This window comes from Perna viridis, chromosome 10 (assembly GCF_037379345.1).
Source record: "Perna viridis isolate PV_CMFRI_1.1 ecotype Kerala chromosome 10, ASM3737934v1, whole genome shotgun sequence".
NCBI classification, from domain to species: Eukaryota; Metazoa; Mollusca; class Bivalvia; order Mytilida; family Mytilidae; genus Perna; species Perna viridis.
Window position 1 is genome coordinate 1,610,334 of NC_142454.1, and position 21,096 is coordinate 1,631,429.

General features: G+C 33.5%; 1 protein-coding gene across 2 annotated transcripts in view; it reads right to left on the reverse strand.

Moving 5' to 3' along the window:
* Positions 1-14,555, reverse strand: part of LOC148604105 (uncharacterized) — a 30,591-nt gene extending 16,036 nt beyond the window's left edge. The window contains exons 1-8 of one of the 2 annotated variants that reach the window (XM_088547746.1): positions 14,461-14,555; positions 9,261-9,343; positions 7,923-8,054; positions 6,911-7,132; positions 6,426-6,638; positions 1,989-2,243; positions 1,167-1,376; positions 523-648 (exon numbers count right to left, since the gene is read on the reverse strand). In XM_088547746.1, coding sequence (XP_088403872.1) covers positions 523-648; positions 1,167-1,376; positions 1,989-2,243; positions 6,426-6,638; positions 6,911-7,132; positions 7,923-8,054; positions 9,261-9,295 — 1,193 coding nt within the window. In that variant the 5' untranslated portion in view covers positions 9,296-9,343; positions 14,461-14,555. Of the gene's footprint in view, positions 1-522; positions 649-1,166; positions 1,377-1,988; positions 2,244-6,425; positions 6,639-6,910; positions 7,133-7,912; positions 8,055-9,260; positions 9,344-14,460 lie in introns of those variants that run through there. The other variant, XM_088547747.1, reaches the window with a different exon arrangement.
* Between the last annotated feature and the right edge of the window lie 6,541 nt (positions 14,556-21,096).

Genomic DNA, 21,096 nt, shown 5'->3' on the forward strand with positions numbered 1-21,096 from the left:
GATTTTTTTTCATCGTTCATTGAAGACCAATGGATGGCCTGGGCTGACATTTTCATCCCGCAGGGGTTCTTGCTTTTGACATACACCATACATATTCTCGTTATATTGAATATTAGATTTGTTTGCATGATTATTAAAAAAAGTAGGAGCTGAGTAAATCACAAAAAATAATGAATTTAAATCTAACATGGAAACTTTAAAACTATAATTTCGTCGTTTTCTGCCTTTCGTTCTGGAAAACAATGTGCCAGTAACAGAACAACGCCCTATAAATGTCTAGAAGATCTCTTTACATGTATACTGTAAGTATATTTTGGATTTATACTCAATTTCTTTACAGTTTTTCTTAAACCCCAAACACAATTGATGTTGTGTTTAGAAATTGTCAATTTTCTAAAAGACAAAAAAAATAAATAGCAGACAACAAAGGTGTTTGCATCATTGAAAATTACTACCACTTCGCAAACTATTGAAAATTAGTGTTTAAAGAAAAAATTCTACTTTTCTTAATTAAAGACATACGTATGTTCCGTACTAAGATTGTCAAACACACGTTTAGCCTCACTAGCAAGAAAAAGAATGTTCTCTTCCATGTTTTTGTCTTTCTCGGGAATTGTTATCATTGAAGTTAAGACATTTTTGATTTCTCTGTAAAAGGAAAATCGAACTATATTGATTAAAACATAATAATTAGTACGAGACAAGAAGCTGATATGAATACTGGTCCTAACATTTTAGCTCAATTGGAACAGATGCTCTTGCTAGAACTTAGCTTTTAGTTTGAATTAATCCACGCACAAATTGCTGCCACAAATTTTGATTCTAGTTTGAAGTACTCCATGCACAACTTGCAGCGATGACGAATAAAAATGACAGCTGTCAACTCGTATGGTCCTAAAAATACAATTCTTAACATGGCGACTTTAAAGGTAGAAGCAATATTTATTACACTCTTTTTTATTCTAAATTCCATGATTGTTTAAGTGTTAAAAGAATGAAAATAAAGTGTCTATACTATTTTCTTTTTAATTTTACACCGTGTCATTGTTTTGTTTCAATAAAAGAGGAGGTGAAGAACAAAATAACTGAATATACATTACTATTTTAATAATATCGATACACTTTTATCGAGTACCTAAACTAGTGTACTTTTAGACACAACTCACTCGTTTTCCTTTGAAATCTGTTTGACATTTACTGAAGCAAGAGCTGCCTGTTTCTTTTTCGATTTATCTTGATTAGTTTGAGCCGTCGTCACCTTAATCTTTTTTAAGTGTCCACTTAATTTTTGATAACAGTGTTCACTAGTTAATGGTTCGGTACCATTTGTTTTCTTTTTATCATCGTCCGAATAAGACATCAGATCATACAGCTCTCTGGAATTGATTTTTAAATGTTTAAAATTAGAGTTCAAGTCACATTTTCAGAAAAAGAAAAGTGAAATATGTATACCATACGCATAGTGCCTGATCGAATTACATCGGAATACCATAGTAAAAAAACAGTTATCTTGAGAAAAGACAATGATTGTATACTAAACCTTCGCCATGCTGCGGCCGAATATATACGATCAAGGCCTGTTTTCTGATTTGTGGTTCTGTCCATGTTTTTAGCTTAAGAAAGCACAATTTGTTACCGTCTGCAAGCAGATTGAATCCGCTTTAATGTGAGACTTAATTAAATACAGGTTGATCAATATTATTGACCTGAGAGTTTAAAAAGGGGACATGAGTTCACGATAGTAACATATTAAGGTTTTGCAAGGGGTTAACTCGTTTCTAGGATTTTTATCACAGCAGAATTGATCCATAGTGCTTTTTTAACCCGACTTGAATCTACAAATTTCTCTAGTCACTCTCACAATGTGAGCCAGTTTCAAAGCCCAATCCGGTTTTAGGCCAGACTGTGGACAAAACTTGAATAAAATCCTCATTTATGTCTAAAAAGCCAAAAGTGACAAACTCATTTTTCGCGTCAGGATAACATACCGAATATAGCTGCGTAATGAATCAGTGTTTCTCATCAGTTTCTCAACTTCTGATTCAATATAATGTACAACAAGCATGCATTCTTTAGCCTTTGGCACTTGATTCATTTTCAAATCCTTTGCAGCTGTAGGATGTTGTCCTTGTCTCTTATTAAGTTGTTTTTGTATGTCGTTTTGTAGGGGTTTCTTATCCAAAGATGGTGGTAAAAACAAACGCTTGGTATCAGATAACCGTTTAAAGGCCTCCTCATACTGTCTGAAAAAAAAATAGTCTTACTGCAAATATATTTCAAAACAAAACGGTCTGCGACTGAAAATAGTGTGGTAATAGAAACTGCATTATCAAAAAGACATTATCAGACAGACCTTATTAAAGGAAAACAAAATTAATAAACATAAATTTGTAAGGTTAGATTTTACAAATCAATTTGTATTATATTAGACAATTATCGGGAGTCATGTTAAATCATTCATTTTTCAAAAATGAAACTGCACTTTTAAGACACTTTTATTAGACAAACCCGATTTAAAAATAACAATATTAAAAAACATAAACTTTTGTAATTAGATTTGACATTTGTATTCTATTAAGCAATTCTTTTTTTTTCGTTTCTGATCAACTACCAGCATGTCAAAAAAACAGTTGCAAACTCGTAAAATCTGACGAAATTTTATTTTATTTTATCAGATAGCTAAGAGTATTCACCAATTCCAATTTATTATCAATTATTCAAACGGAACTATATATAGAAAGAATACAAAACGGTAACAAATTATTATGACATTAAACAGCTCTGGGGTTTTGGACAATATTTAATCGTTCAGTAAATGGTAAATTCCCTGTGAAAAGCAATGTTTGAAATCGAGTCTTCTGAGAACCACACTTCCATAAGTCACATAAACGCTATGTGCAGTTCCCTATTGCTTAAACTTCTTTTTATAGCTAAGTGGATTACTTGTATGCTTTTTTCGTATATTAAATTCATTTAAAAGTTAATTAGCAACCTGTTTAAATGTAATAAGCCTTTTCTGGGAGCGTTGTGCGTATTTCAACATGACGCATCGTCATTACATAAAGAGGGAAAGTTTCGTGGGCATAAATTTATAAAGAACAGAAAAAATTCAGACACTTCAGGTCATTAATAAAAAAATTGTTTATTTACAATAAGAAATAACTTAACAAGCAGCACATCTTCCTCCAAAGGCAGAGCTTAAGGGTGTAAAAGAATACAAAGTAAGTCTTGCATACTGTGTTTTTCGCAAAAGATCACGAATTTAAGTGAGAGCACGCTCACAATACCCCTTGCGCATACAATTATACTCATTAGAAAAATTAAAGTTCCTTAACCAATACAAAGTGGTCCCCTTTAACTGATTTCAGTGAAAATCAATCCCAACCTTGATTTTATTACTAATAAAAATATAATTTATTTTAACTTAATATCCATTCATCAAAGGTTGATGGATATTGATCATGAAATGGAGGCGCTATCCAGGCGACGCATCTCAATCATTTTTTACTAACCTTGAGTCATTTCTGTGAAAATCAATCTAATCGATTATTTTGTCCTACTAACCATTCTCCAGCGTTTGGGGAATCGGTCAAAACTGTATGTGCTATCCTGGAACACGCCTAAATCATTGATTTTTTAAAATAAGTCTCCTTCAAAAAGAGTTGAGCCCCTAGACCAATTTCTATGAAAATCAATTCTATTCAAAGTTTCATTGCTACTTACCGTTTATCACAGGTTGCAGGAAATCGGTCAAAAAATTGAGGCGCTATCCTGGCAACAACGAATTTTGATAGACTGACGACAAGTCAAAAATATTATACCTCTGCAACTTTATTGCACGATATATAAAAACTAAGATGGTGGTATTTACACAGTCATGGATGTCGACTGATCGTTTTACTTATAGCCTTACTTTATATTAGGTCTTCTATTCTTCAATGTTTTTAAGTGTCAATAGTTATGCCTTCAGAACTACAGAAAGGTATAACAATGTAATACAATTGTTTTCACTGTATGTTGCCATAGGCCACTGTTTCTTTCCCAAAAAGAATTGTGTGTAATGGAACGAGGTGTTATTATTATAATTGCCATTATCGTCATAATTATTGTTGTTGATCAATTTTGTCGAATTAATAATACAAATTAAAATTCATTTTTCGACGTTTTAGAAGCATTCTGTGAATTTTATGTTGCTTATTAGAATAAGATATTTGTATTTTCAAATGCGTAAATGCAATTAATTAGAAATAATCAAGGTAAACAAGATACTAGCGGATATCAAAAGAATGCAATCCAGGGACAACGACCGGACAACGAAAGCAGACATACATAACAAGGAATTTAAAGTAACAAAAATAATACATACACAGTAACAAAAGTGTATGAGCAACTAGGGACTCCACTAGAACATGGGAGCATGGACCAGCTGCACCGGTAGGGTAAATGTCCTGTGCTTTTCTAGAAACACCCTCCGAGTTGCCTATAATGTCAAGTCCTGGGTAAACGAAAAAAGGAAAAGAAAACTATGACACGTTGGACAAATCAGTTTTCATGGTGCAGATGGATACACCGGTACGACTCACGAGTTCATGATGACGACAATAAAACTTCTGTATTTATGACTTCAATCTTGTAGCAACATAACTCTGTTCCAGAAGCCTAATTGTAAGAAGTCTAGCGCGATATAAAATGGCTGCTTAATTACAGCAAGCACTGGAATAATGTATGACTTGTGATATGAAAACGCCATACGCAGGTTCTAGAGTGATGTTGTCACACATGACGAGAAAGTTGACAATACGGAATGAAAAGTCATCCCGTTTGTCGTATAGTTTGGTCAATAGCTTTCCTTTATTATCGATCTCTAAGTGTAGATCAAGATACGAGGCTGACTTCAAAATGTCTGTAGTATCCTTTGTCTCAAGTTCTTTGTGATAGATGCTATGCATAAAATTCCCGAAACTATGATTTGTTTAACGAAAATACGTAATCTATAAAGCAGAAGCTGAGATTAAAGGGTCTAGCTTAACGATGTTCATTCTTTTGGAACAGTTCGGTTATTAAGTCAGCCTGATAAGAGTGATGAAATAGGTCAGCAAGTAGAGGAGCAAAATTTGTTCCCATTAGAATAGCGACTGTTTAATTTGTTGAAAAACGCGTTAACCACACTGGATAAATATGTTGTCGATCAAAAATTCAAGAATTTTGAAAACATCTTCGGTATATTTGGAAGATGTTTTGGAATCGATTTTTTTCAAGGAATAGGAAATATCTTCCATGAACTACATATTTGTATCTAGGGATACCGTCATGTTTGGAGTAACAACAATGTATAATATTTTTGAATCGTGATTTTAATTGACTATGGGTAATAGAAGTGTAAAGAAAAATCAACTATTTAATGTTTTTGTAATCTAATAATGAGCTTGAATTGACGGTTTCCAGAAGATCTTTCGAATTTTTCAGGATCCACATTGAATTAATACCACTACGAGATTAACAAGTGTCGTGGTAAAATTGGAGACACTCTTTGACAGCTGTGAGTATACAAGTTAAAAGAAAGAGGTTTGTGGGGATATTTTGCAGATCCAGCCATGTAGCGTTGTTTGTATGGGTTTTTGTGGAGTAGAGGAATCCAGTACATAGACAGTAGATCACAATCATCGTCTTTGGAAGAGAGACAAAAAGAGGATAGCACAGATTTATGGTTTTCCACTATTTCTACTTTGGACAGTGTGGTGGCAGTATAGGTCTTATAACTGCAATTATTTTCTACGTCTACCTCTGATTTGATACATCGCATCTACCTCAAAGAACTTCAGATAAATGATACTACAGACACTATGAAGTCAGTCTCATATCTTGACCTACACTTAGAGGTCGATGGTAAGGGAAAGCTATTGACCAAACTTTCAAACAAACATGATTACTTTTAATTCAGAATTGTCAACTTTTCTTTTATCTTTGGCAGCATCTCTTTAGCACCTGCGTATGGAGTTTTCATATCACAACTCATACGTTATGCCAGAGTATGTCGTAACTATGCAGACTTTTTTAATCGCGCTAGAATTCTTACAATAAGGGTTCTGGAAAAGGGTTATGTTGCTAGTCATTACTACAGAAGAAGTTTTATGGTCGTCATCACGAACTCGTGAATCGTTACGATGTATCCAACTGTGCCATGAAAACTGATTTTTCAATGTGTCATAGTTTTTCTGTCCTCTTTCGTCTACCCCTGACTTGACTTTTTATGAGCAACTCGGCGGTTGCTAGAAAAGCAGAGGACACTTACTCTACCGACGAAAACGATGTTGAAAAATGAAATGAACATCACTTCTAGCAGAATTTTTCTTAGGGAACGGTTTAAACATTTCTGATAAAGCACTCTCTAAGATTACTTAAGTGTAATGACTGCAAATACTTACTGCTTTTCATCTACTAACTTCTGGACATCTGCTTTAATTATGATCATATCTTTTTCACATTGTTGGGTATTGGTCAGGGATGGCACTTTATGTTCATTTGTTTTCCCATCTTTTCTTTGATCTTTGGGCATTGCATTTCTTGTAGTTTCTTCTGTTGTTCGCTTTAGGATCTTGATGATTTCGCTTCTAGTCGCCTGTGTCTGTTCATACTCACTTTAAATTCAAATAATTACTTTGAGTTACTTAAAATAGTCTTAAAAAATATCTTGATAAATTTGAAATTTTATTAACAGAATTCTACAGAAGGTAGACAAATCCGTAAAACTTGTTTATATTATCGTAAAATTGACTTTCGGTGAAAATTGGGTAAAAATTAAGTGCATCAACAATTTTCTGTGTTAGTTCGCATAAAATTCAATAAACATCTTATTTTGTGATTCTGTTTTAAATATGCACAACTTTTCAGAAATTGACGCTAAACTCACTTTATTTCTTTTAAAAGTTTGTCAACTTCTTTCTCAATACATTTTGCATCATTTAAACATTTTGTGCATAGTGCGGTCGTCGTTTTTCTCTGTTTAGGATCATTGTTTTTTCCTGTCTTTTTTCCTTGTGAAGAACTTTGTTCGCTGATATTGGGTTTATCTTTGCTAGATTCTAATTTGCGTCTAATAGATGAGACACTATTCTGAGCTTCCCGATATTCCCTGTCATAAAAAAAGGTTAAATGTAATTTGATTCTGTCATTTAAAAATTTAAAATATTAATTAGCGGTGACTCAAATATGTCTAGATCGCCCAACTGGACAATTCGACTTCTGGAAGTTATAGCATTTGATTGAGGACAACAAAAGTATATGTTTTAAAATAGTCTTTTCTTACATCATTCATCCTTACATTTCTAAACCCTCGTTAAGCATTATCAAATATAAGTACCAGAATGTGTTCCCTTACATGTCTTCAACGACATATTTGAGCAGCCAAAGTCAATTGTTGAGCCACCAAAAAAGTGAATCAATGCTTAGTAAATAGCAGTGATGTCAACGATCCGATTGTGTTTGAAAAATCTGTGGTTTCTGAGAAACTGATATTTGAAAAAATATCGCCGAGTTACCCTCTGAAAGTTTAGAAGGAATGGCAACGAACGAACACACGGAAAGCTCACATGGACATTCGTTCAAGATTGGTATCAACTGAAATTAACAGTAACACACCACCAAACCTTAACGAAATCAAATGGACAGAGTACACGGGCAGTGTATTTGTCTACTGGTTTCTATAATTATCCACAAAGTTTATCATGTTATTTTTTTATTCTATACTGAAAATTTAAATATTGGAAATGAAATATTTGGGAGATGAGCACGCCTTGCCGTCGATAATTCACGAAGACCACAATGCTGATAGTAATCTTACAGACTAATACAATTATTATGAAATTATGATAAATATTGCCTCTAACTCTATATTTTGGCACGGTACATGTACCTCATATTACCTGATTTCTGTCCCAACTAACTCCAGTTGTTGTATAACTTCTTTTTTTTCAATTTTCTTTCCTTTTCCATCACCACTGGTACTTACACCACGTAAAGTAAGGACTTTGTCATAAATCTCTTTAAAGGTATTTCTAAAATGAATTAACCAAAGTTTATATTATAAGGCATGGTCTGCTATAGCCATATACTGGTAAAAATGATATAATGACACAAACTAGTAAGTAGCACTCCAGCTAAGAATCATGCAAAATGTGATACATGGTTGGAAATACTACATATTTTTATTTTTGATTTTTCGTTTAAAATGTTACATTAAACTGAAAATAACAATTGAATTATTATAGAACTCATGTTCATAAGAGATAATTGTAAATTATACTGAATTGCACTTTTTCCTATGAACAATATAACCCTTAAACGTTCATAGCAATTACTTCTTTCGTGATACACATATGAATTTGTAGTTCACACATGTTGCATCGCTTAAGTGTAGCTTACTGTTACAGTTAACTAGAGCATCTAAACAGCCTGAATCGCTCACCTGGCTTGATAAGCAATATTTTATTTTATTTTTCGTAAAAGCGGCCATTGTTTTATTGGATAAAAATACTTGACGCAATACCTAAGGAACAATCATATCAATTTTCATTGCATTCTGTCCAATAGTTTTGAGGAGAATTGTTTTTAAAGTAATTATATTAAAAAGGCAAAAAAACTTCGTAAGAGGGCAACAACTCCAACATGGCTTCACACCCATAAAATTTGACCAGATAGATCTTATCAGGCTGAACACTTTTTACCTATGCCAAAATGTTTTAACCCTAACGGTTTTGGAAATATACGCGAAAAACTATCTGATCCCTATGTTCTATAATTAATAACGGCGACCACGTTTTTCGACGGATCAAAAATCTCCACATCAGTTCTATGCAAATTAGCCTAAGGAACATTCATACCAAGTTTGGCTCTATGGTATTTGGTCTAATAGTATCAGAGGAGAGGTTTTTTTTTAAAGTAAATGACATTTAAAATAGCAAAAAGACGTCGGAAAGGGTTCATAACGCCAACAAAATTTAAATGAAAATTTGACTACAAATAGATTAAATCATACTAAACATTTTTATCCTTCCAGTAGTTTCCTGAACCACACGATTTTGAAGATATGCGACTTCTGATTGACCCTATGTTCTATTTTTAGTTACGACGGCCACGTTTTTCCACGGATTAAAAAAATAATAACGACGACGGACGAAGGCAACGACTCACTTGACGCTTCGGGAAGGGGGGCTAAAAAGGCATATCCACAGTAGTTTATCAATATAATTTAAGCAACTTACGTTTCTGGTAAAGGAGATTTTCCTACCACTTCCATATCCAGTGCGGCATTTGGGGTACTTTGATTATTTGATTTAGAACTTCCCTGTGTGTAAATGAAACGTCGCTTAAACGAAAACTGTTTACGAAATATGAAAGAAAAAAGACCTGACTTTTTAACTAGGTAATAATCCCAAATGTAAGCAGGATTATTCTCAACCTGACGGTGTATACTCTAAATCAAATATACGGTTTAGAAGGAGTTGTGCGTACTTCCTGTTTTAAACGTAAAATCCATAAGTTAAATTATCTCGCTTTGTAAACAATTATAAACTTCTTTAATGCACATCTACAAATGATGCTTAAACGTCTTATTTAATACTTTTCATCGATTTAAATAAAGCGGTTCAGGAGGAGTTGCGTTTAAAATATTTTTACATGTCCTCCGCCAGGCGTTGCACAAGAGTTTTCTTCCTTCATATGTTTCTTAGATCCTCCCTGTTAAATTTCGTTAAAACCGGATAAAATGTTTACAAAATACGCTGAGACAGAAAGCGTGATTTATATTTACCTTCTACTTTGTTGCGGGGGTATAAAAATATATGAAGCATTACCCAAAATGAAATAAGGGACCAGTTATTTCCATTTGTTATATTGTAATATGTACGGAGATAAATCTGTCGTTTGTAGAAACTACTGGTCAGTAAGTGGTTGAGAACTTAGATTAGTCCACTCTTTGTACTGCTTAACTTTATCCGCAGATAAAAGAAAAACCTGAAATTTTAATTCAATGCTGCCTTTTTAAGAAAGGCGGACTAGCATGTTAGCTTTTACGATCTGAACTTTTTTGTTGACAATAAATTGCACATGACAACTGGCAGACAATAGCCATAAGGATATGCACGAACTGTATTATACTTTCCTGATCATATCCTACACTAGTATGGGACATTTACTCCAACAAAAGAAATGTAAGTCAGCAATTTTCTTTTATTTCAACTTTCAAAAATGTATATAGTATATTTTTCTTTTTACCACTTACTGATCCATTAGTTTCAATGACAAATTTTGGTGCCTACCCAAAACTAATTTTGTTTTAGTTTTAAGCTGCCGAGAAAAGCATGCATTACAATACATAACAAAACTTTAAGCGCTAATATCTCCCGTGGGCAACTTTCATTTCCGCTTTTATTTTTGAATGCAGTTTCTATGAGGCCTACTGAAGGATTTCCAATAAAAAAAATATTTGGGTTTTTTTTGTGTGCTGAAATATTATTTGACTGGTTTTAGTGTAAAAATTCTCCCTTACTTTTTCTTTAGTAGAACAAAACCAAATTTTAAGTTTTAATATCTCCAGTGGACTACTTTTATTAGCACTTATATTTCCTAATATACTTTCTACGGGGCCTACAGAAAGATTTCCATAAAACACATTTGGTATTAAATAATGCATGAATCTTTATAAGCATCTGCCTGGTTTTTAAGGCAGAGGTGTACTTAAATGTTCAAGAGTGATCATTTAGATCTAAGAAGAAGTACGAAAGAGATTACACCTTCCTCGTAAAAGTACATACTGATTCCTAATGTCACCACAACACGAGCCTAGTGAAGCAGAGTGGCGGTGATGAAGTTACCTTGTCAGCATTTAAAAAATTCTGGACATGGTGAAACGCAACAATAAATTCACTTAAGCGTATAACCTAAATACAAAATAGTAAATACTTCCAGAGATCACCCGCGTCTTCAATATGTGTAAATACACCCAAGTTGCTCATTTCTTTTGTTACTTTGTATGCATTATTTAAGTTACTTACATGTAATGTTCTTTGTTGTGTATGTTTTCAATGTTAAGTCTTTGGTCTTTGTCCCTGCATTACTTTCTTTGATTTCCGCGAGAACTTTGGTTCCCTTGATTACTCTTTTTAAAAGTAAGCTCTGGATAGCCCCGACAACAAAAATAACAAAAATCCACGGTAACAGAACGATGTCAATTCTTCGCTGTGTGGACAGGCATATAGAAATCTGCAGTGGGATTACATTAGTTTTATAAGGTCTTAACCACCCTCTTACAAGTAAGGTAAAAATGAACTGAAACAAAAAACCAACGTTTTTTTTACGATATAACATACCATGAGGGCATAACTTTTTGTAGGTTTAAACTGGTCTGGAGCTGGAATGTCAGTTAACTTCTAGCTAGTCCTTTGTTCATTTGTGTAACGAATAATCAGTTCCTTTATTTCTGTTATAACATAGGACTCAGACCATTTTATACTGAATTGGTACTGACTGGTTACAGTTAGTAGGTGTGTTAAATTGTGCGATATTTTTTTTCACAATAGCTAGATTTAAAAGGTGGTTGTGATCACGCCAAAATACTGTAACCCCGCAACATTTTTTGGTGCTTGTCCCAAATCAGAAATTTCTGGCCTCTGTATGTATTGTTTCGTTTTCACTTTCAGTTCACTTTTATGTTGCTGAAGTATATCGGGGCAACTTTTTCGCTGTACCTGTGAATAATGTTGTTTTTGGGCCAGCTGCAGCCTGTCCTCTGGTGTGAGGGTTTCCTTGTAGTTCATTGAAGATCTGTGGGAGGCCTTGTGCTGAAGTTTTTGCCTGATCGGAGTTTTGAACTACAAGAAGAACACTCCCGTCTGTTTTCAGACCATAATTTTTAAACCCCCACCCCCAGCAGCGTAAACATGGTTTGGATGGTTTATTAGTTAATTTTTCTAAATATGCTCAGTGTCCGTGGTTAAATTTAGAAAACAGAATATAAGATTTGCCATAATTTAGCATGCCGCATAACCAAGGGAACCAAGATTCATATTGCTGTTAGGTTAAATGCTGGGTGTGTTAGCTCTGACACAGTTACAATAAGTGGTTTTGGCCAATCTTAAAATTACATTAATTGAACACATTGAACATGTGTTATATATAATGTATAGTAGTTACAAATGTAGCTTACTGAATTAAAGTTACAAAGGGTTATGAAAATACAATTTATATATCAAATGATAAAGACTTTTTTTCATGCAATCTGATATGAAATTGGAAGACAACCTCAGTAATTTAGGATTTTTACTGTTAAACTTATACTTAGTTTTTTTATAATATTAAACGTATCAAAGTTTTTTATATAAAGAAGAAATTTTCAGTTTTAGTTCATCTCTTAGTGTGTTGTATAAATCACACTCAAATAAGAAATGTTCTTCGTCTTCAATGTTAATATGGCATACGGGGCATATTCTATTGTCATTTGGAATATTGAGGTGTCTTCCTCTCTCAATCATATGCTGATGAGAGCTAATTTTTATTTTGGATATCATGGATCTCTCGGCCAGTTTAGACAAATCATCTATATAATTTGGTCTAGTTCCAGACCTATAAAGTTTTCTATAAAAAGATAATTTTGAAGAATTACTGATATACATATATAAATTTTGTACTTGTAAATATTGATCTGATATTCTTTGTTTAATCATTGGTAACTTTATTTTAGTGCACTTGGGTTACTCATTAAATAGCCAAAGCCCAAGATATCTAGTAACCTTTTGGTATTAGTTGTCCAAGTGTTTGAATCCTTTGTAATATAAAAAATGGTATAAAAGAGTAGTATTATTGGAATAAATATGATTTAGAAATCCAATGATTGAAAAAAAATTTTACATTGCAGGGGCAATCTACATAGTTCTGCACGACAAGCATAGTTGCAAGATTTACAGTTAACTCCAAGTAGTTCTTTAATAAATTTAGTATGTAATTTTTCAAGGTAAATTGATGTATTCTTCAGAAGTAATTCATTTCCCCAAATTTCACTGCAGTAAAGTATAATTGGAGAAACTAAAGAGTCAAAAAGTTTCTTTAAAAGTCTACATGGCTTGTTTAATCCAATAACTTTCTTAACTATGAAATAGGTTTTTCTAGTTTGTCAATCAAAATATCTATTTCTAAATTGAAATTTCCATTATATTTAATGGTTAAACGCAAATATTTATAATGCGTTACACTTTCAAGAGGTAAATTTTTATATATAAATGAATTTTCATGTGTTTTACCATTAGAATTGAAGATAATAACTTTAGATTTGTCTGCATTGACCTCAAGTTTCCATGATTTACAATAAGAGTGCAATTTATCTAAACAATGTTGTAAACCAGTCTAACTTTCTGACAATAAAACAAAGTCATCAGCATATAAGAGAATGTTGAATGGGGATTCTTCTATGACCACTGGATCCGTCTCTGGATGGTCAACATGTTTTGTTAAATCATCAATAAAGAAATTAAATCAAATGGTGTTCAAACATCTCCTTGTTTCACTTCACGCTCGGAGGGAAAGATTGGACTTAGACCATTATCAAATTTTATTCTGAATGATGTATTTGTATACTTTGATATGAGAATATTTGATATTAACAGTGGGAATTCATTTTTTGGAATTTTATAGAAAAGCCATTTTCTCCACACGGTATCAAAAGCCTAAGATCTATAAAAGCTTCAAAGACTTTTTTGTGTTTCGATTTTTTTGCATTGAAAATTGACTTTAATGTAAATAAGTGGTCAGAAGTGCGACTTTTTTCTTTAAATCCAATTTGGTTTTTACTTAAAAGGTTTTTTTTTATCAAATTTAAGATTGTTAAGTATGACTGTTGAAAAGTTTCCCAAGGTCAGATGTGATGGATATTCCCCTGTAATTACCAGGGTCAAATTTGTCACCTTTTTTATTTTTAGCACTAAGTAGTTTTCGTTCTAGTTTCTGAAGTGGTTTTATTAGAAAATCTACAGCATTCTTTATCATTTCATTTGATATCATATCACATGACGTTGATTTCCCATTTTTGAGTGAACTAATAGCTTTCTTAATTTCATCTATTTTGATTTCCTCTTTATATTTGGAAGTGAAAGATGATTCATGTTTTAGTTCATTAAATAGTTTATTATATTCATCATCTACATTGTTTTGAAGGTTAATGTTATTATTATTTTCCTTATTCAAGGTCTTACAAAATTCAGTATAAAGTCTTAAGAGGAATATTTGTCTTTTCTGATTTTGAATTATTGTCTAGTTTGTTAATTAGATGCCAAAAGGATTTGGGGTCTTTATCATTCATGGAGGAAAAGTTCTGAGCAAAGTTTTGTACCCCTACCTATAGTATACCCTCTCTCTTGGCTTTGTTTTCAAACCGAATCTTCGATTTTTGGGTAAAATCAAATGAATAGTTACCTTCTTGAAGCATGTTGTGTCAAATGATGTCCTTAAATAAATGGTAACTATAAACAACTTTCGTTCCTAATATTACTTCCTTCTTGACAGTTTGGACAAAGGGAGACAAACGTATTTCAGCATCGGTTAAAAAGTTTAAAAATATTTTAATTGATTTGATTTCTGATGCAAACGCATGGTTTTTAGTGTCAAAAATTGGTTGACTTCACAAGCTTAATGCAAGAAAGTATAAACATATTTCGAATTCTCCATAGTCCGGGACTACGTGCAGTTATATGTTTTCAGTTTAAGATTGCTACTTGTTATGATAACAATCCTATAGAAGAGTTTTTAAAAAAATCAAATCTATATAATCATAAAAGAAGAGGGAGGAGAAGAAGAACTTTCATTATCAATAGGCCCGTGAGGGCATAATAAATTACATATGTTAAAATTATAACGCCACATTACATTGAACCTACGTTATAAACATAACACAGAATTATAATGACTAATTTACAACACAGTACAATATAGTATGAAAATGTGGGATGTCAGGTACAACAGAGACGAGGCTGGGGTAATATATATATAGAAAGGTCTGAAAAATTCCCAACGTTGTTAGAACTGTCAAATTTGCGATGCAAATTTTTGGTCGTTCCCACCGCGGGACTCGAACGCGTACTGCTGTGACATCTATGGCAACACCGCCTGCACAAAGTCCAGCGCAGTACAAGTTCGAGTCCCGCGGAGGGAACGACCAAAACTTTGCATCGCAAATTTGACAGTTCTAACATCGCTGGGAATTTTTCAGACCTTTCCATACGTTTATATATCTTCCCTGTATCAATTTGATTCGATGGAGCAGTGTAGCAAATAGAGTTGTCACATTCTGAGAAGTTGTATATATATATATATATATATATAAAGGTCTGAAAAATTCCCAACGATGTTAGAACTGTCAAATTTGCGATGCAAATTTTTGGTCGTTCCCTCCGCGGGACTCGAACTCGTACTGCTGTGACATCTATGGCAACACCGCCTGCACAAATTCCAGCTCCCCAGACCACTCGGCCAGCTAGGCTATATAAAAATATAGCTTTCGCTGGCCGGGTCATTCCTCCTCGTAGGATTAATCTAGGGCTGTAACTTAGTACACGATGTATAGTGGTACGGGACAGTTCATTTAGATGTTAATATGTAGGATAGAGGATCAAATTAATGATGCATGTCACAACAAATCAATATTATACAACGTCTCAGAATGTGACAACTCTATTTGCTACACTGCTCCATCGGATCAAATTGATACAGGGAAGACATATAAACGTATAGAAAGGTCTGAAAATATACCATACATCGTGTACTAAGTTACAGCCCTAGATTTATCCTACGTGGAGGAATGACCCGGCCAGCAAAAGCTATATTTTTTTATATAGCTTAGCTGATCGAATGGTCTAGGGCGCTGGACTTTGTGCAGGTGGTGTTGCCGTAGATGTCACAGAGGTACGAGTTCGAGTCCCGCGGAGGGAACGACCAAAAATTTGCATTGCAAATTTGGCAGTTCTAACATATCATTGGGACCTTTTCAGACCTTTATATATATATATTCTGAGACGTTGTTCTGAGAAATATATATATATGTTCCAACCACAGCTATCTATTTATATTCAGTTATAAATATGTTCAAATGAACATTGCCATTTCTGAGTTGCGAAGGGCTTCAACGATCAAATTGTTATATCCTTGTGTCCGGGGCAGGAAGTGCAGCTTTTTGGAGAGTACAAACGCCGAGGACACCTATGGACGATGCTTTATATAACAGATAGGAACTGTGCCCAATTCAAAAAGATATTGAGTCATTTTACAGGTTGGTTACATCTTGCTTTGTTTTATGAGGTTGCAAATATTAGTCAATATATAAAGACTTTCTTTGTTTAGTAGCCAAATTACCTTTTCATCAGATTTTAACAAGCTGAAATTTGAAGAGATAAGATAAATAGATGTGTACATATTTTCCTTGTATCCTCAAATGATTTGCAAGACAATAAAAAGTGTTTTACATCATCTACCTCATCAGTGTTGCACCTGAGGCATGTCCTGCAGTGCCGATGAGTACCCTGATAAGGACATAGTTTAATTCTAAGTCGCTGTGCAGATATACGTAATCTTGTGAAATTTTCCCTTTTGAAGGTAACATAGGTGCATAATTTTCCATCCGCACTTTTTCTCATTGGATTCTTCCAGCTTTTTACATAATATTGGTATAAATGGTTTTTTTTTATATACAAAAAAGAAAATCTGTAAGAACTTGTATTTTTCAAGTCCTTTCAGTCCTTTTATATTTTTAGAGCATATGAGATTGATCCATACCAAGATGGAGATTTTGATCATATAATGATTTTGATGCTTTATATGCATCTTTCAGGAGTGGAAATGATGTATCTAAATTCTCCAGTATATGCTAGTATATATTATAACATGGATTTCAAAATATCTAAAGTCTAAAGGAAATCATCTTAATTCTGAGAGTGTAGTAATATTCGTTGCTCTTTTACTAACCCCAAAACATATCATATATATATGTTGTTTCAGAAGTGCGACGTTTGTTACGGACCTTCAAATGCCGTGCGACATCATATCTTATCAACTTAGTCCATGGGCTGGGAGGGTCCACCGTGCACCCCACCTCACCCAACAGCCCCCACTCATCAACTTCATGGTGATTTTTAGGTACCTTTATAATTCCCATTACCGAATCAATTTGTCGCGAAAGAATATTCTCGAATTCTTTTTTCAGTATAAGCCTATATTTGTACCCGACTGGGTCAAAAAGGCAAGATTTTTGTGACTCAATTGTTTGAGCGTCTAAGTCTTCCTGGGACAGCATGGGATACATCACTATCATAATTATGAATACCTGGAATATGAGTTCTACAATGTCAGTATACTGTGAATGAGAATTCTGTTTGATACTGATACCGGTTTTCTAGGGGTAGTGGTAATGTTTGGAACATTTTTTTTTTAAATGTCATTCTTTAAAATTAGTTTTCCGTGGTTTATTTATGTACAAAATCAAATTATCTATTGAATGATACCAAATCTGTGACGTTTTAGTTGGGCAATAGCTTGAAGAGTTGAATTTATGTGACTTTTTACGGAAAAATCGAAAATCCCACTTTTCGCTTTTTTGGACAAATTCTGACTACGAAAATCAAAAGAACCTAGAAGTATTGATTGTAATAATAATATACAGAAAATACCAAATAACCTATTTTTAATGAAGCAAAAATACTATAGGGGTTTTGACATGGATAAATATGTCAATTTAAGCGATTTTTCGGTGGGGAAGGGGTACATTTTTTTCATTTTACCCCAAAACCGTAATATAAAAAAACGTAAAAAAAATGGATTTGGGCCTCAACGAGGTATAAAAAGTAGCCAAAAAGCAGATTTTCTTCAGTTAATATTTTTGCGACAAAAACATTCATAAATGGGAGGTATAAGAGTACATGAGTATATGAAAATCATATTTTGGTTCATGAGTGGGGTACATGGGGGGGTCATTTCAGCCAGCGTACTAGTTTATATACGGAAAAGGTGTAGGAAATTTTAGCGCCGTTTATCCATAGTGCATTTCAACTAATTTTGACCTAACAATATTAGAGCAGTGGACGGATAAGGACTATTAGAACTTTAATTAACCTAGAGGGTATACGACTATATCATACGTCAGTGGAACGACAAATCAATGCTATTTTTGACTGCAGTTTTGCAATTTTTTAGAGGATGGGTCAAAGATCAATCGACCCCAATATTACCCTTTAGTTTTAGTGAAATTGTGCGCTGTAGGGATCGGGAAACATGTAAAGATCACATGTATATATAGAATTTCAAAAATGGAAAAAAGGACTTTTTCCGACAGAAGGTCACTATTTCATCGCTGAACAAAAATGCCCCTAAAATTGGTGGCATTTTGTGCCTTTTTTCTTTGATTAAGATATAATCAGGGACCGTTGAATATTACGATGTATACCTAAATATTCTGTACCGAATAATAGATAAAACAAAAACAACATTCTCGATTCGATTTGCAACATGAGCTTTGCAAAATGAGTTTGAAGTTGCAAATTTTCACTATTAATTGTACTTAAATTGCCTTGTTTTAATACAGAATCATTTTCCGGACAATTTGTATAATTAATTTATGGCTGTTTTATATGAAAAGAGACAGGTGTAAAGTATCGAAAGTACATCTATCTTACATTACATTACGTTTTCGACGAAAAGACTTAAGGTTCCCTGATTTATTTTGTACACACAAAAATCTTTTCTTTCTTCTTTCTTTTTTTTTCGGCATTCCAATGGGAACAAATTGTGCTCGTCAAATTGCTGAACAATATTTCACTCTTATATAATACATCATGCCCTCACGGGCCCATTCAAATGGATAATAAAAGTTCTTCCTGTTTAGTTTATCCACTCCGGACAGGGCGTCGATATTTCGGGTATCCCGAGCCCGAGCTCAACTTCCCCGAGCTGAAAATGATTAATGCAGACATCTTTAAAATGAGGTGAATTTATGAGTACAATATCAATATATTGAAATAATCAATTTAATGAGAGATAAATTTTGCTTTCAAGCATCGAAGAAAATGTGTTTCAAAATGGGTATTTTAGGTATCCCGTCTCGGGAAAGGGAGGTAACTCGATCAAAAAATTGCCTAAATTATAGAGTGCAATATCCGATCAGCGAGTTTGGTCGGATACTAAATTAAAATAGTGATGGTTAAAATTTTCCAAGAATAACCAGATGAAAGTATTTCAATATCATGTTGATTTTGTTATAAGCCTTGAAGTTGTCTAAGCTGTATTTTTTATAGTTAAATATATTTATGAGCCCTCGAGTCTCATTTTAACACCATATGTTTTTTATAGCACTTTTACTGTTTTTTTTATATGTTTTGATAACAATGGTAAGTATTTCAAATTGGTCGAATTATATGAACAGACTGCAATTAATAACTGCACAAACGCTAAACACCTGGTTGGGCCATACAACCCCCGGATGGGATCTTTCGTATGTCATTCCCATCAATGAACAGACGACAATTTGACAAGTCTGTTTATTGGACTACTGTCAGTGCCTTGTCAAATAAATAAACCAATATGAAGTCAAACACATTTAGAACTGACCAAATATATTCCTTTTACAATTTTTTTTTCAAATATTTATCTTCTTGACTTGTAAGGGTGTGTATTTTCGTTTTCGTTGAAACATGTAACAGTTAAGTTTAAACACATTTTATTACTTGTAAAGTAATGGATCTGACACAAGTTATACCATCTTATGTAGTCTTCTCCAATGTAACATATTTAATGAATGTATTCAATTTCTGATTAGTTTATACGCTATAACCTAATTATGGTCCGTTTACGCTGATTACAGAAACATAATCCGTATAAACTAATCAGAAACTGAATACATTCATTAAATATGTTACATTGGAGAAGACTACATATTTTAATCAAAAGTACATATTTTAATTAAAAATAAAAACAAGAATGATATATCCATCACTTTTATTAACACTGAGTAGACAGCAACTTTAATTTTCCCGCCGTTTAGTAATTCTAGTAAACAAATTGGCCGCCATTTTAAAATCAGCGGCAAGACGCTGTCATTTCATCACTGGGAAATGTTCAGTTATTTTCCAAAATTGAAGACAGAGTTATTAAAGCAGGAATTTGACATAAACCCGGCGGACATAAAGTTAGCAGAAGTGAGTTCAAAATTACCTTATCCAATCGGATCCCCAGTTACGTGTGTCTGATCATCATGGTTTAAGTTTTGTGTAACACGTGTGTCATCCTGGAGAGGAAGAGGTACCAAACTTTTTTTCAGATTCATTTGATGATGATGTGGTTGGTGTAACAAGTTCGGAATGGTATCGCTCATTGTTTTTTTTCTGCATAGTTGAGCAATCGCGATTGTAACTACAGACGGATGCCTCGTTTTTGTGATCACTCGTGCATTATATGGCGAATCTCAAAGCCAGCATCATTCATGTTCTGAATTATTGTGGCACGTAAGCAGTGTGCAGTGTATTTGTTTGTGCATTTTGCATTCTTTGAAATGTCAGCCATATACCTTGAGAACTGATACATTTTGTTGGAATGTTAGTATACCATATATCTTGTGACGACGGATTTGCAAGTACAATTATCGAACTGTGATTAAATAGACTTGTTGCATCAGGGTTTGTTTTTGAAAAAAACAACAACAATTTCACAGGACACCAATCACCTGCACCTGGAATGGCGTACATCCTTTTTTCCTTAGGATCATCTGAAACATCAATTCCACCTTGCCATTTTTTTTGGTTTCATGTGCGAGGCATATATTCATTGCCATTTTCATCATTTTTGCATATAAATGAATTTAATTTAAGTTGTTCGTGGAATTCTAATCCCCTGGAACAAACATGAATAGCAATTAAAAACCAGACACGAAATCTTAAAACTATTGGATTCATTTCTCCATACAGGTAAGTGAAAATTTGTTTCAAGTCATTTGGAGATTTGATATCTTTGTGTTTTGTTGGACGGGCCAAACCTTCTTGCAAGTTTTACCATCTATAATATTATATCTTGTTC